Below are 17,758 nucleotides of genomic sequence, written 5' to 3'. Positions count from 1 at the left end.
TCAACCATCAACAAAGCAGACAAAAACATACACTGGGGAAAGGACACTCTAGTCAATAAATGGTGCTGGGAAAATTGGAGAGCCACATGCAAAAGAATAAAACTGGATCCCTATCTCTCACCATACACAAAAATCAACTCAAGATAGATTAAAGACTTAAATGTAAGATCTGACACCATCAAAATTCTAGAAGAAAACTTTGGAAAAATTCTTCTGTATATTGGCGTAGGCAAAGAATTTATGACTAAGATCCCCGAAGCAAATACAACAAAACCATAAATAAATAAATTAAACTAAAAAGTTTCTGCAAAGCAAAAGAAATAATCAACAGAGTATATAGGCAACCTACAGAATGGGAGAAAATATTTGTAAACTATACATCCAAGAAAGGATTAATATCCAGAATTAAAAACAAAAAATATATCATCTCAACAGATGCAGAAAAAACATTCAACAAAATTTTGCTTTGCAGAACAAGGCACTTAAACATAACAGCAAGAAAAAAACAAATAACCCCACATGAAAAAGTGGGCAAATGTCATGAACAGACATTTTTCAAAAGAAGATATACAAATGGACAACAAACATATGAAAAAATGTGCAACATCACTAATCATCAGGGAAACGCAAATTAAAACCACAATGAGATACCACTTTACTTGTCAGAACGGCCATTATTAGAAAGTCAAAAAAAAAAAAAAAACAATACATGTTGGCACAGATGCAGTGAAAAGGGAATGCTTACACACTGTTGGTGGGAATGTAAATTAGTACAGCCTCTAAGGAAAACAGTATGGAGATTTCTCAAAGAACTAAAAGTAGACCTACCATTCAATCCAGCAATCCCACTGCTGGGTATCTACCCAAAGGAAAAGAAGTCATTATATCAAAAAGACACATGTACTTGTATGTTTATCACAGCACAATTCATAATTGCAAAGATACAGAGTCAACTTAAGTGCCCATCAACTGATGAGTAGATAAAGAAAATTTGATACACACACCATGGAATATTACTCAGCCATAAAAAGAATGAAATAATGTATTTCACAGCAACTTGGATGGAACTGGAAGCCATTATCCTAAGCGAAGTATCTCAGAAACAAAAATAACACATGTATTCACTTACAAGTGGGAGCTGAACAATGGGTATATATAGTGTTACAGAGTTGTATAATGGACTTGGAAGACTCAGAATAGGGGGAGTACGAGGAGGGATCAAAATTATGTATTGAGTACAATGTAATATTATTCAGGTGATGGATATTTTAAACACGAGTGACTTCACCACTATAATTCACTCACGTATCAAAAACTACTTATACCCCCTAAATCTATTGATTTAAAAAAAGCTCAAAACAAAGTAAAAAAACAAAAAACAAAACCCAAAACTTGAAAGGAATGGAGGGAACTCAGTAGTAGTAACTTTAACATGTATTTCACCAATTAGATACTTCATCTTGGTTTATTTTGAGAACAAAGCTTTAAGATATAGGTAGTTCAATAGCATTAAAGTTTTTCCTTTTGGCTTTGTTTTTTTTTTTTTTTTTATTCAGATTCAGTCTACTGTAAATTGAAAAATCAATTCCACTGCAATATCATAGACATTAAGATACGAAAGTTGTTGAAGTACAAAGTATGTTAAAATACTGGTGCTTGGAGCTGCTTTGGGGTGGAGAACCTGCGGCCTTGGGGCCACATGTGGCCTTCTGGATCCTTGAGTGTGGCCTTTTTGAAAAGACTGAATCTAAATTTTACAGAACAAATCCTTTTAATAAAGGGATTTTTTTCTGTGAAGTTTGGATTCAGTTGAGGGGCCACACTTAGGGATCTGGAGGGCCACATGTGGCCTTGAGGCCACAGGTTCTCTATAATTTATTAAAAGATTTTTTAAAAGGACTCAACAATCATAAAAAGCAAGTCATAAGGAAACTTGAGTGTTAGTATCAGCTCTGCTATTAAGATTGATCATACGATTTAAGTGCTTAATTTTACCATGCTTTGATTCTCCCATCAGTAAAATGATAGCATTAGCCTTGATATATCTGAAATTCTTTTCAAATATGAGATATTAAGATTTCAATGATATATTCTTAAGTCTGAGTTAGAGCATTTGGGTATTTGTAACACAAATATCTATCACTGTTCTAGACTAGAATTTACTGCTGCCATGCTTCTTTAGCTGCAAGCCCTTCCTACTACTACTTCTTCCTCTCTCTACTTAGGATAATTATAGCAGATACTGTTTTATGTCCTAGGGACACAGTAGTTTACATTCATTTATCTCTTACTACAACTCTCTCAGACAGACATTACTATTTTCTTTCAAAGATGAAGAAATGAAAGTTCAGCAGGGTCAGGTAAGTTGCCCAACGTCCAATGTGATGGAGTGGGATTCAGATGCAAATCTAACTACCACTGACACTTTAACTTCTAACTATGCTATTCTGCTTCCACTCACTGAACATCTCTCTGTGCAAGGCTCAGGTCAAATTTATTTCCTTTGGAATGCCTTTCCTTATCATTACAGGCTGCAATTACTTTCCTTCTAACAGTGGGTACAATTTGCAATGTGATTTGCTTTAGATGTGTGTTTTCACTAGAATGTGAACTCTTCAAGGTTGATAACAGTTTCTTTTATTTCTGTATCATCAGAATCTGGTATGGAGGCTGGCACAAAGTGGCTGCTCAGGAAATGTTTTGTTATATGAAGGAACAAATACAGCAACTTGTATTGAATGAATGAAATGAAAATTAAACTGTTTGTATTTTTTTATGGTAGCAAATAGGATATCCTTGTGTTATCAATGAAGTCAAATTTCATCCAGCTGTAGCTTCTGGATACAGACTGTAAATTCTACAAGGGTAAGAACTATGTCATTGTTTTTTTTTAAACACTATGTTCCCAGTGCTTAGCTTGGTGCTTAGCATAATCAAAGTGGATGGGTGACAGAAGAAGGAATTTGTATACTCTAAATACGAAAGCCTTTTTCCCCAGTACATTTAAACAAACTTTTACTGAAGCCCTACTCTGGGGAAAACTCTGCTGGGGCATGTTTATACTCATTCTCCTATTCCTTTAAGCCTTAGAGAGAGAAACAAAAAAGATTATGAGTTACAGTTATACAGTTATAGAGGAAAAAACCCTAGAATTCTGGAGGAAAATATAAATTCATTCATTATTTTAGAATACAAAATTTCAGAATACAGTTTATTCCTGAATGCCTATTTGTTTTAGGGGTTCACATCCACAGATCTGGAGGAAGACATGCTCTTGAGGCAAAAACAGGGGCTGTGTGATTGCATCAGTGACAAGGCACATGGGCCATCAGTCCCTGGTGCTCACCTGCCGTTCCTCATCCTCCTTTTCTAATGCTCTCCAGTCATTTTATGAATTGAAAGACCTCACTTTCCATTTGTAGGTAGAGCTCTTCTGAGTGACATGGATACTAGTAGGCAAAAAAGGAAAACAGAGGAGGCAGGAAGAAGAGTTGTGAGATAAATATGGAGGAGGGAAGAGTGGAAAGAAGGGGGAACGGATAAAAAGGGAAAAATAGGATTAGAAAGGAGAGGGTTGGGAGAGAAAGGAGGAGAGAAAGGGAAGATAAGGAAGTGGCACAGGAAAGGAAGGTTGGGGATATTGACAACCTCATACCAAATAGCATAAGTGACAATCAGCTTTTCTGAGAAAGGCTTGTGTCTGGGCCACTGTAGGCCCAGAGGGCAGCAGTTCCTTATTCTGACTCCGAGGCAGGAGTCAGAATATAGGAGTAGTAGTGGGGTCAGTGTCATTACTCAGTTTTTGGGACTCAACTAGTTCATTCATGGGCAACACCCGAGTAAGGCATATGGGCCACTGATGTTCATATGGCTTTAACATGTCCAAGAGGTAGAAATTAATGACCAAATAAATACTACCCCTTCTCTTGGTAACTGTTATTAGAAAAACAGAAAAAAAGAAAAAGAAAACAAAACCAAACCAAATAACTCAATGCTCCTACAACTTAACAAATAGCTTTTCTGGGGAAGTCCTATGTTTGCTGCTATTTTGGTTGTCCCATAGTGCTCAGTTCAGTGAAGTATACCCAGCGGACATTTAGTAAATCATTGGACAGCTGAGAAATCTTAACATAAAGTATTGTTTTGGTTGTGGGGAGATGGAGGTACAGAAGAACATTTAACAGGTCCTCTGGTGAGAAACCAGTCTCTGCTTTGTGGAGAAAAGGCTGGAGACACAATAAGACTACCAGAGTCTTATATTATTTGTTATTAAAGAGGCAAGGTCTTAAGATGTGCTTTTTAGCAGTCTTTGGTTTGGCTGTAATTTAAGATGACTTTTACAAATTAGATCCTAATCCTTGCAGACACAGATGGCTGTTACAGAATAGCCTTGCAAAAACACTAGTCATTTGACTTGAAAGAGAATTCAGAGAAGGATGAAGGGCCATTAACTCTCACACCACCCCTGGCTCTAGGAGGCCTAAAGAGTCCTGGGTGGGCTTTCTGGGTTTAGGCCTGGAATCTGGGTGGGCCACACAGGGGTGGGAAACCTGAGGCCTCAAGGCAACTTGTGGCCCTACAGATTCCTTTATTAAAAGGATGTGTTCTGTAAAATTTGGATTCAGTCAAAAAGCTGTACTCAAGAATCCAGAAAGCTACATGTAGCTGATGATAATAATCATGTCTTCTATGGCCTTTCTTTCTCTAGAGGTAATGTTCCTCAAATGATTTCTAGTTCCCTCACCTTCCTACTAGCCCTGTTCTAGACATGCTCCTATTTCTTCAGGCTTATCTTAGTGCAGGACCATTAAGTTATTTTCTTGTTGGGATTATACCTCTAAAAATGCAGTTAACTTTTTTGTTGGCAGCCACAACACATTATTAATATATATTCAGCTTCATTTAACAATAACTTTTGCTAAAGGAATCTATTTCTACATATTTCTGTAAGATTTCAGCAGCTTCATTTTTGTCTGCAGTTTCAGTATTTTAAGGTTTTCTTGAATCTTATTTTTCATAATCCATAAATCTGTTAAAGTCTGCATTTAGGTTGCCAATAAATATGATGAGTAATAAAGGATTAAATACAGAGCCTCTAGGTTCCCTACATGGAGATGGCAGTCAACATTTTCTGAACACAACCATTTAATCAGCAATGAATCCACCTAACTATAGATCTGTATCTTTCTGCTTTGCCCCAGAATACCATCAAATACCATGCTGAAATACAAGTACACAGTGAATACAGGTCACCCTCCCTGGCTTCCCAGGCTAGTAAGACTATCAAATCACAAAATATTCTTTGTTTAACATGACTCATTTTTAGTAAACCTGTAATGGTTGACCTCGATCTCTAACTGCTAAGCTGTCGAGCACACAATTCTCAAGTATACTCTGAGGTATACGGGGATGAGACCTCAGGAAAGCCTGTGTGAATGCTAGAATAGGGGAAACAGCTAGGAAGGAAGACCTAGTACCTAATTTCTTACACAGACTACTGGGCACATGTCTGCTGGCCTAGGAAGCCATACCTTCTCCAAAAGCTGAGGAGAGAATGATATGAAAAACAAAGAAGGACTTCTGGGTGTCTTGTAGTACCCTGTACCATGGGACTTTTCTTGGACTTCTTTGTTCAGCTCTAATGATGGGCTATCTCCCATCTGGACACACTTCCCAAGATAGGCATGGGAACTTACGTCTCTCCTAGGAAAGGTGCTCAGTAACTTGAACTCATCCCATGGAAATCCTTTGGAAGCTACAAAATCAAAGACAATCTGGAGCTTATTGCTGGCCAGGAAACGGCGCTCCAGGAACTCGCCACTGGGGGTCCGGATCCGCAGTTTGCTCACGGGCTCAGCATTTTCTTCCTTTGGCTCTGGAGGCAGGGCTTGCTCTAAGGAGAGCCGGATGGCCTAAGAAGAACAAAAACTAGGTGTTAAAATGTGAGATGGATGGGACTGTAGAGTGGGGGAAGGAAAGATTAGAAAAGACTGTTGCTTTCTAGAAACTCATTGAAAAGTCACTGCCCCATTTATTAACCAAGCCTAACACCTGAACAATAGAGTCATGTATTTTTCATTTTCTTAATATTAGCCCAATAGGCAATTAATTAAAATAAATCCCACCTTGATGATGCACATTATTAAATCGAAAGGTAACTACGTAGAAAAGAAGGGCTTTTTTTCTTTTTTAAACTGAAGGGCTCAGATACTTGTGACCAAGGAAGTAGGTATCAAATACCCAGTTGATGCCTTCCTAGGGTATGAATTAAAGCTATTAGATGCATTCACGAAAGATACACACATACATAAACATTTATAATATTTGAGAAAAATTTCTCAAGTAGAAGCAACTGAAGAGTTTGTAGAATACCGGATAATGTGTTAATGTCAAAATGGAATGGAAAGATTCTGTTAGGGGGGTGATGAAAAATTTTGGAAATAGTGGTAATGGTTGGACAATATTCTGAATGTAATTAATGGCACTGAATTATACACTTAAAAATGGCAAATTTCTGTATATATTTGTTGCCACAATAAAAGAAAACTTAAAAAAAATGAAATGGAAAGAAATCTAAATATCAGGTTTACTGGAAGCAGGAGACCACAGTCCTAATTCCAGCTTTGCCACTAACTTGCTATGGGATTTGGCCAAGTCTCAGAATGACTGATTTCTATATCTACAGATGGACCAAACCCTTCATTTTACAGATGAAAATATAGATTCAAACAGGTAGAGTAAACTGTTGGGAGATCTTATGGATAGAGTTGGGCTTGAATCCAGGTTTCAGTATTACATTGTTTCATATTTGTGACATTCCACTGGAAGGAGGTTAGAGGGTCTCTGAGGTCCCTACCCATGCTGGAATCTATGGCAGAAATCCACTAAAATCTTTTTTGTCCCTAGCACCTTGAGAAATACTTCATCTTAGAATCTATGGGATTCATCTAAAGCAGTGCTTATGCTCAGAGGAAATTCATAACCTTAAAATTCTTATATCACTAAAAATGAAAGAATAAAAATAAGCGAATTAAGAATTGGACTTAAAAAGCTAGAGAAAAATACAATAAAACAAGTGGAAAGAATGCTGAGAACAAAATAATTAATTATCAAAGCTAGAAGCATAAAGGAATGAGTTAGAAAAAAAGAAAAATATAACTAGTCAACCAATAAATAAGCTGGTTCTTTGGAGGAAATCAACAAACTTAGATAAACAAAAAGAAATGAATAAATACAGAGGGTAGAGGAAACAGGCTGAAAAAGGTGACAGAGAGTGTTTTCTGTGTATGTCTCATTATATTTTTGACTTTTGACTTATGTAAATGTATTATCTGTTTAAAAATATGTTTAAAATAACAAACAGAAAAACAAAGTTTGCTCAGACATGAGTATGGATAAGAAATTAGTCAATTTCTGTATCATTCAGGGGAATGTGGTTGGTCCTAACATTAAAGTATTTTCAAGAAGTCATTCAAAATTTCTGTAGTGTGTAGGGAAAGCTAGTCTCTTTTATGACTCTGAGGTCATTTTCCTTTTGGAGGTACTGGATAACCACCTACCTTACAGGGGATTATAGAGATGGGACTTACCCACATAACATATGTAAAGTTCACAGTGTGGTGTCAGACACATAATAGGCTTCAGTGATGGTTGCCTTTATTATTTGTATAATGAAGAAAAAGAGCTACATATAATATCAGACCTGGAAGGAGTTGCATTGGCCAAATAGTCCTACACTCTCACTTAAAAAAATTGTGTGTGTGTGTGAAGATGGAGTCTCACTATGTTGCCCAGGCTGGTCTCGAACTCCTGGGCTCAACGGATCGTCCCGCATCAGCCTCCCAAAGTGCTGGGATTACTGAGGTGTGAGCCACTGCACCCAGCCAACTCTCATTTTTTATGTGGGGAAACTAATACCCAGAAATGGTGACATAAGAAATATAGTTCAAAAATCAGAAGAATAGGAAGTGAAACTAGTTACTTTCGTCTTCTTTTCTGATAGTGTGAGTGGAAGTTTATCTATTAATAATATTGGTGTTCTGAGTTAGCAATGAGTTTCAGCTGAATATTTCCAAATATTAAAATATTTTAGTAACACTATCATCTATTAATAACCCAATGAATGGATGAACCTGTGTATATCAAAATTAAATGCTAGTTGTATAATAACATGTCTATTATAAGATTCACTATACTGTACTACAGTTATCTGTTTAACGTCTGGCTTTCTCATTAGCCTCCAAGCTCCGTAAGCGCGTGGGAGCATGTCTTATTTCTTATTCCAAGTATTGTGCATAGTACAAAGTAGATGCTCAATATGTATGGTAAGGGAAGGAATAAACTAACATGCTAATGAAATGAGATAATGCATGCTAAATGAAATAATGCATGTGAAAGTGTTTAGTATGGTTATAGGCACATAGTAGCTGTTTAATAAATGCTAAAAGAATCTGAATATCATGGCCTCTACTTCTAGTAACCACAAACTAAACATCTTGACTCTCCTTCCTCTGAGATCTGACTCCTTCTAGCATCAATTGTTCAGATTAATTTTCCACATATATGTCCCTTAAGGCTGCAGTCCTCAACCCCCAGTCCATGGCAGAGTCCCAGAGCTCCACTGCCCCTGCCACCCCCCATACTCCCCTCCCCTGTCCATGGAAAAACTGACTTCCATGAAACTTAGGGAAGGGGGGGCGTGCCCTACATCAGGAGGTAAGTGAGTGACTGGCAAGGGAATGAAGCTTCATCTGTATTTACAGCCGCTCCCCATAACTTGCATCAACGCCTGAGCCCTGCCTCCCTCCACCTGTGGAAAAACTGTCTTCCATGAAACCGGTCCCTAGTGCCAAAAAGATTGGGGACCACTGCTAAGAGCAAACTATGACTTGCTTATAGGTGTAAATTTCTGTGGATAAGAGTGATATACATTTTCCAAATTATTAATGGGATCATTTATTTCTCAATAACATTGGTGGTTCTTTAAAACCATACCTTTGAGATTTAAAAACATTTTTCCTGATTATAAAAGTAATATAAACTCATTGCAAAAATAGATTAAATAAGAAAAACATTAAAAGTAATTTGTGGCTTCTCCATCAAGAGATAGCCATTGCCATTATTTGGGTGTTTATGTCCATTAAATTTTAAACTATTTTAACCATTTTTAAGTGTACAATTCAGTGGCATTAAGCACTTTCACAATGTTATACCATTACTATTTCCAAAACTTTTTTATCACCTCAGTAATCAGAAAATATAATTAATTTTTCATGCATATTTTTAGAAGTATATATTTTAAACTTTTTACAAAATTTGAATCAAAGCTTTATCTTTTTGTTCAAAGTCACGTATTTTGCAACTGGTTTGAAGTTTTTATTAAAGTATAACTTACATACGAAAGAGTGCATAAATCTTAAGTGTACAACTTGATAGTATTCAGAAAGTTAGTATGCTTGTATAACTAGCACCCTGAATAAGTATCTCAGAAGCATGCCCCTTCCAGGGAACTGCCTCCTCTGAAAGTTAATCATTATCTTAACTTCTAATAGCGCAGTTTAAAAACTTCAATTAAATGCAGTGTTATGGCTAGGAACATAGGTTTTGGGGTACGACAGACATAGGTTCAAATCCTGGCAATAAGGCAATATGACAGTCTTTGTGAACTTCAGTTTCCTTATATAAGGAATAAAGGCTGGGAAGGTGGCTCATGCCTGTAATCCCAGCACTTTGGCAGACCTAGGCAGGAGGATTGCTTGCGGCCAGGAGTTTGGGACTAGTCTGAACAACATGGCGAGACCCCGTGTTAACAAAAAAAAGAAAAAGACTGGTGTGGTGGTGTGTACCAATCTGGGTTAGAACCTGTCTCAATTAAAAAAACAACAGTAATAATAAAAATCTAAAAAAAAAAACCAAACAAACAAAAATAGGGCTAATAATACATGTTCCTCATAAGGTCCTTATGTAAAATGTTTTAAAACACTTAGGAAGTGTTGACACATGGTCAGCACTCAATTAATGATAAGTGCCTAGCACTGATCCTCATGTTATATGTAACACCGTGATCAACAGATGACGGTTGGTGGTGTTACCATTATTGTTATGATTACTCTTTTGCACCTATTTTAAATCAGAACTTAATGTGATATTTCCTGGTTTCCTCTCCTGCTCTCCCTTTAATCCACCTGTCTGCTTGCTTTCTATTTTGACATTTCCCTGCAGGGTATAACAACAGATGCTACATCATTGTCTGAACTCAACCAATTATACTATAGAAGAATAAACAACAGTAGCTCATTACTCCATTCATTGTACAGACAATGTCTGCTCCTCAATGTACACAGTCTCCAGGGCTTTCCCCCAGAAGGAAAACAGACCTCAGATATCCCACACCAGTGGAACAATGTGGAAAACAATAAAGAGATATTAGGTAAGTCAGTAACCTTGGGATCTGAACACGCAACAGTTTTACTGGCAAAAAGAACAAAAATACATCAGTAGTTCAGTTTCAAATATACTGGCTAGGAGCAAGGGCCTCATGTAAGCAAACATGGCTGTAAAACAATAACATAAAGGACACCTACATTCAAACAGCAGTCATAGTAAACACCATTGTTAAACTTCAATTTGGTTTCCTCAACAAACAGAGTTTTTTATTTGCATTATTTTAGATTTGTAATAAAACAAGGAAACCTGGCATAAGTTAGAAATATGAACTGATTTTGGACTTTTTCTTACTAAAAATATCTGAATATTTAAAGCATTCATATATGAGGATGAGAAGTGGGGACATGTTTTGAAGTGAAATTAGGCATTGAAAAGAGACACAAGACTGTTTCGACACAATTACATTTTTAAGCAGAAAGAATAATATACACTTATGCCAATCTCTTATAATACAAATCAAAGATCAGCTTAATTTACTTACACACACACACATAGATGTATAAATACATGCACACACACAATATCCTTTAGGGTTCTATGAGTATGTACCAAATAACAGTTTTTAGCTGGCTGAAGCATAGTGTAAAATAGGCTATAGCTAACATTCATTAATTCCATGAATTCTTACTAAATACCTTGTATGTGTCAGGCATTGTTCTAAATGATGGGACAGCAGCAGTCAACAAAGTAGATAAAAAGTTCTACCTAAATGGAGCCTACATTCTAGTAGGGTGGGGATAAAGACATCAAAGACACACATAGGAAAATAAAGTCATATGCCACATAAGGATGTTTTGATCAATGCTGGACTGCATACACCACAGTGTTCCTGTAAGATTATAATGGAGCTGAAAAATTCCTATTGCCTAGTATTTACTGTACTATACTTTTAATTGTTATTTTAGAGTGTATTTCTTCTACTTACAAAAAATTAACTGCAGGCCTGGCATGGTGGCTCATGCCTGTAATCCCAGAACTTTGGGTAGGCTGAGGGGGGAGGACCACTTGAGGTCAGGAGTTCGAGACCAGCCTCAGCAACATAGTGAGACCTCCCGTCTCTACAAACAATACAAAAATTAGCTGGGTGTGGTGGTGCATGCCTATATTCTCACCTACTAGAGAGGCTAGAGGGGGACTGCCTGAGCCTGGGAGTTTGAGGCTACAGTGAGCAATGATGACAGCACTGCATTCTAGCCCAGGCAACAGATTGAGACCCTGTCTCAAAAATAAAAATAGAATAAAATAAAATAAAATAAAACAAAACAAAAACTGTAAAACAGCCTCAGGCAGGCTATTTAGGAGGTATTCTAAAGGGCAACATTGTTATCATAGGAGATGACAGCTCCATATGTGTTACTGCTGCTGAAGACCTTCTAGTGGAACAAGATTAGAGGTGGAAGACAGTGATATACTGACCCAGTATAGGCCTAGGCTAATGTGTGTATTTTTTTAACAAAAAAGTTTAAAAGTGAAAAAAAAAAACCTTTTAAAAATAGAAAAAAGCTTATAGAATAAATGTATAAAGAAAAAAAATTGTATAGCTATACAATGTGTGTTTTAAGCTAAGTGTTATTACAAAAGAATTAAAAAGTTAAAATAAGTTAAAAGTTTATAAAGCAAAAATGTTACAGTAAGCTAAAATTATTATTGAAAAAAGACAAAATTTTTGGTAAATTTAATGTAGCCAAAGTGTACAGTGTTTATAAAGTCTACAGTAGTGTACAATAATGTCCTAGGATTTCATATTCACTCACCACTTACTCACTGACTCGCCCAGAACAACTTCCAGTCCTGAAAGCTCCATTCATGGTTAAGTGCCCTATACAAGTATACTATTTTTTATCTTTTATACCATATTTTTACGGCACCTTTTCTATGTTTAGATATGTTTAGATGAACAAATACTTGCCAGTGTGTTACAACTGCCTACAGTATTCGGTACAGTAACAGGCTAACAGGCTGTCCAGGGTTGTAGCCTAGGAGCAACAGACTATACCACATACCCTAGGTGTATTAGTAGGCCATACCATCTAGGTTTGTGTAAGCAAACTTTATGATGTTTGTACAATGACGACATTGCTAATGACGCATTTCTCAGAACATATCCCCGTCATTTAGTGACTCATGACTGTATATAGTTTGTCACATAGTGATGAGGGCTATGGAGGGAGTGCAGGGAATGCTGGTAGAAGGGAAGGAGGGGTATAATTTTAAATAATGTAAGCTTCAGGAAGCAAAGGCCTAAAGGAGAGAGGAATCTGCATGGATATTTAGATCAAGTAGAAGTATATCATAGGCAGGAGCAGTTATAGTAAATACCAAGGCCCTGATGCCTAGCTTGACTAAGGAATAGCAAGGCAGCCGATGTATCTGGAGCAGAATGAGCAAGGGGAGAAGCACACAAGTTGAAATTAGGAAGCAAAGGAAAGAGGTGATTAGATCATATATGGCCTTGAGAAGGCCAGTTAATAATTTTTTCCCATTTTAAAATTAAGGTATAATTTATACACACTAAAATCTATCAGTTCTGTGAATTTTGACAAATGCATACGTTTGCATAACTACCATCACCAGTCAAGATAAGGAACAGTTCTATTACCTCTCCCCACCCCTACAAATTTATCCCTTCCCCCTAACCACCTATTTTCTGTCCCTAGTTTTGTCTTTTCCAGAATGTTAAATAAATGTAATCATGATGTCATATAAATGGCTTCCTTCATTTAGCATAATGTATTTGAGACTTATCCATGTTGTTGAACATATCAGTAGTTAATTTATTCCAATTTATTGTTGAGTAGTATTCCATTATGCAGATACACTACAATTTGATTATCCCTTTTCCAGTTCAGGGACACTTCAGTTGTTTCCAGGTTTTGGTGGCTACAAATAACACTGCTATAAACATTTTTCTGCACATTTTTGGGTGATCATAAACTGCTTTGTGTGAACACAAACTTTACTGTTACTTTCGTTTCACTTGTATAAGTAAATACCTAGGAGTGTGACTGCTGGGTCATAGGGTATATGTATTTGAAACTTTATAAGAAAGTACCAAGCTAATTTTCAAGGTGGATGTGCTATTTTGCATTCTCAGCATTAATGTACGAGTTCCAGCTGCTCCTCATCTTTGCCAGTATTGTCCCTTTTTCTTTTAGAAAGCCATTCTAAAAGGTGTGTATATATTGCTTTAATTTGCATTTCCTTAATGACTAAGAATGTTGAGCGTATTTTCATGTACTAATTTGCCTTCTATATATCTTTTTTGGTGAAGTGTCTGTTTAAATATTTTGTCCATTTTTAAACTTGCGTTATTTTCTTGAGTTTTGAGAGTTTTTTATGCTTTCTGGACAACAGATACATGATTTTCTCCTGATATGTGGCTGTTTTTTCAATTTCTTAACAGTGTCTTTCAAATAATCCAAGTTCTTAATTTTGATGAACTCTAATTTCAATGTTTGTTATTTTATGGATTGTGTTTTTGGTGTTAGATCTAATAAATCGTTGCCTAACCCAAGGTGATGAAAATTTTCTCCTGTGTTTTCTTCTAGAACTTCAATAGTTTTAGATTTTACATTTAGGTCTATGACCCATTTTGAGTTAACTTTTGCTTGTGATGCAAGGTATGAATTGAAGGGTTTAATCATTTTTTTTTTTGCATATGAATATCCAATTGTAGCATCATGTGTTGAAAAGACTATCCTTTCTCCAGTGAATTGCCTTTGCACCTCTGTTGAAAATCAATAGACCGGGTATGCGTGGGCCTACTTCTAGGCTCTTTATTGCATTCCACTGACCTATTGGTCCATCTTTTTGCCAATACCATATTGTCTTGATTACAATAAGTCCTGAACTCTGGTAGTGTGAGTCCTCCAGCTTTGTTCTTCTTTTTTTAAAATTGTTTTGACTATGCCAGTTCTATTGCTTTTTCATACAAATTTTACAATCAGTTTGTCAATTTCTACAGAAAGTCCTACAGAGATTTGATTGGAATCACTCTAAGATTTTAACATGTATTTTAAGATGTGAAGCCATTGCAGGTTTTTGAAGTGACATGATTTGACAAGTGATTTTAAAAAAGATTTGTTAAAAGACTATAGGAAAGGCAAAAATGGAGAAATATAATCAAGTTGAGAGGCTATTAAAGTAATCCAGATAACAGATAATGGTGGCTTAGATAAGGGTGGTAGTGGTAGAGTTAATGAGAAGCATTTCAGTTTTGCATATATTTTGAAAGTAGAGCCAACAGGATTTGTTCATTAAATATGGATGTGGGCCAGGCGCGGTGGCTCACGCCTGTAATCCTAGCTCTCTGGGAGGCCGAGGCGGGCGGATTGTTTGAGCTCAGGAGTTCGAAACCACCCTGAGCAAGAGCGAGACCCTGTCTCTACTAAAAATAGAAAGAAATTAATTGGACAACTAAAAATACATAGAAAAAATTAGCTGGGCATGGTGGTACATGCCTGTAGTCCCAGCTACCCAGGAGGCTGAGGCAGAAGGATTGCTTGAGCCCAGGAGTTTGAGGTTGCTGTGAGCCAGGATGACGCCATGGCACTCTAGCCCGGGCAACACAGTGAGACTATGTCTCAAAAAAAAAAAAAAAAAATTTTGAAAGAGAGAAGTCAAGGATAATTCCAAGGTTTCTGGCTCAAACAATTGGAAAGATTTTCCATTTATTAAGATGGGAAAGACTGCAGAAAGACCAGGTTTGGCTGGGGTAGGTAAGATGAGTTGTTCAGTTTTAGATATATTAAGTTTGTAATGTATATTAGATATCTAAGAGGAGATGGTGGGCCAGCAGTTAGATATTCAAGTCTAGAGTTCAGGGAAAGGGAGGAGCTATAGCTATAAAATTGGGAGTCAAATGTATAGATGATATTTAAAATCATGATATTATATGAGATCACCAGAGTAGAATGGATCCCATATAGGAACAATTGATCTGACCCAATTCTGTAGCCACTCTTTGCTCCTGGCAACCAATCATCCATCTAGAGAGTATTACTACAAATATAACCTCACTCCTAGATAAAGTCAGCAAGGCAAATGATCATATTTCCTAAATCAAAATTCAGAGAGATGACTTAAGCTGCTTCTGGATATGAAGAAAAGTATGTAGGTTGTGATTTGGACCACATAAATGTAGAATTTCTGGTCTGTTTTAATGGTTCATGAGGACAACAGTGGAATACTTCAAATTGTAACTATCCAAGGAATTGTGGATTTATGGTCTCTATAATTACAATAAGGAGATGTTTACATATTGGTACCTATATTATTGAATTATTGTAAGAATTCAATAAGATAATTAATGTCTATAAAGTGATCACTACTGAGTTTAGCACATATTACTTAATACATAGTGATGATGATGATGATGATGATGATGATGATGATGACAGAGATGATTATCATTATGGTCATTAAAATTGCTTTGCCTGATGAAAGCAACTTACATAAGACAAAAACACAAATTATAACAAGCAGTTTTGCTTTCATAACCAATTCATGGTTCCACCTTCATTTTTCCAACGTGGGGTAATAAGCAGAATGAATACTGGATAGAACCTGTGGTTCTACTTTTGCCAGGAAAATGTAAGAATTTAAAAATACAAAGCATAGAATTATTTTTTCTAGATCAGCAAAAAATGATGTTGGTATTTTAATAGGGATTGCACTGAATCCGTAGATCACTTTGGGTAGTATAGACATTTTAACAATGTTGACTCTGCCAACCCATGAGCATGGTATGGTTTTCCACCTGTTTACGTCCCCTGCTATTTCCTTCCTCAGTGTTTTGTAGTTCTCCATATAGAGGTCTTTCACCTCCTTAGTTAAATATATTTTTAGGCATTTTATTTTCTTGTTGTTATTGTGAAGGGTATTGAGTCTTTGATTTGGTTCTCAGTTTGTTGTTGGCGTATAGGAATGCTACTGATTTCTGTACACTGATTTTGTAACCTGAGACCAGAGAAGACCCTGTATAGCAAAAGCAATCTTAAGCAAAAAGAACAAATTGGGAGGCATCAATTTACCAGACTTCAAGCTATACTACAAGGATATATTAATTAAAACAGCATGGTACTGGCACAAGAACAGAGACATAGACCAATGGAACAGAATTGAGAACCCAGATATAAAATCATCCTCATATCTAATCTTTGACAAAGCAGACAAAAACATACACTGGGGAAAAGAATCCTTATTCAATAAATGGTGCCAGGAAAACTGCATAGCCACATGTAGAAGACTGAAACAGGATCCACACCTTTCACCTCTCACAAAAATCAACTCACGATGGATAATAGACTTAAACCGAAGGCATGAAACTGTAAGAATTCTAGAAGAAAATGTTGGAAAAACTCTTACAGACACTGGCCTAGGGAAAGAATTTAAAAGCAATCGCAGCAACAACAAAAATAAATAAATCGGACCTGATCGAATTAAAAAGCTCTGCACAGCCAAGAAAACTATCATAAGAGCAAACAGACAACCTACAGAATGGGAGAAAATATTCACATGTTACACAATCGATAAACGGCTGATAACTAGACTCTATATAGAAGTGAAGAAAATCAGCATGAAAAAAATCAAACAACCCTATCAAAAAGTGGGCAACGGACATGAACAGAAACTTTTCAAAAGAAGATAGACAAATGGCCAACAAACGTGAAAAAATGCTCAACATCTCTATCATCAGGGAAATGCAAATCAAAACTACAATGAGATATCACTCATCTCTAGTGAGAATGGCCTTTATCACAAAGTCCTGAAACAATAAATGTTGACGTGGATGTGGAGAGATAGGAACACTCATATACTTCTGGTGGGACCGCAAACTAGCACAACCTCTGTGGAAAGATATTACTTTTAATATGGAGATACCTCAAAGAGCTACAAGTAGAATTACCATTTGATGCACCAATCCCATTACTGGGCATCTACCCAAAGGAACAAAGATATTCTACAAAAAAGACATCTGTACTAGAATGTTTATAGCAGCACAATTCACAATTGCAAGGATGTGGAAACAACCCAAGTGCCCATCAATATATGAGTGGATTAATAAAATGTGGTATATGTATACCATGGAGTTCTACTCAGCCACAAAAAACAATGGTGACCTAGCACCTCCTGTATTATCCTGGATAGAGCTGGAGCCCATTCTACTAAGTGAAGTATCACATGAACGGAAAAACAAGCACAGTATGTACTTGCCATCAAATTGTTATTAATTGATCAACATTTATGTGCACATATAGTAGTAACATTCACTGGGTGTCGGGCAGGTGGGGATGGGTATATTTACACCTAA

The 17,758-nt window shown here is 36.5% G+C and overlaps 1 protein-coding gene across 1 annotated transcript in view; it reads right to left on the bottom strand.

The window, feature by feature from the left end:
- Positions 1-17,758, bottom strand: part of FAF1 (Fas (TNFRSF6) associated factor 1) — a 334,517-nt gene that overhangs the window by 33,288 nt on the left and 283,471 nt on the right. The window contains exon 15 of the mRNA XM_012639350.1: positions 5,697-5,912. Within this exon, the coding sequence (XP_012494804.1) occupies positions 5,697-5,912 (216 nt within the window). The remainder of the gene's footprint in view (positions 1-5,696; positions 5,913-17,758) is intronic.

The sequence above is a fragment of the Propithecus coquereli genome, unplaced genomic scaffold, assembly GCF_000956105.1.
Source record: "Propithecus coquereli isolate 6110/MARCELLA unplaced genomic scaffold, Pcoq_1.0 Scaffold14, whole genome shotgun sequence".
In the NCBI taxonomy this organism is placed as follows: Eukaryota; Metazoa; Chordata; class Mammalia; order Primates; family Indriidae; genus Propithecus; species Propithecus coquereli.
Note: the sequence above shows the minus strand (reverse complement) of the source record. Positions and strands in the feature narration are given on the sequence as shown.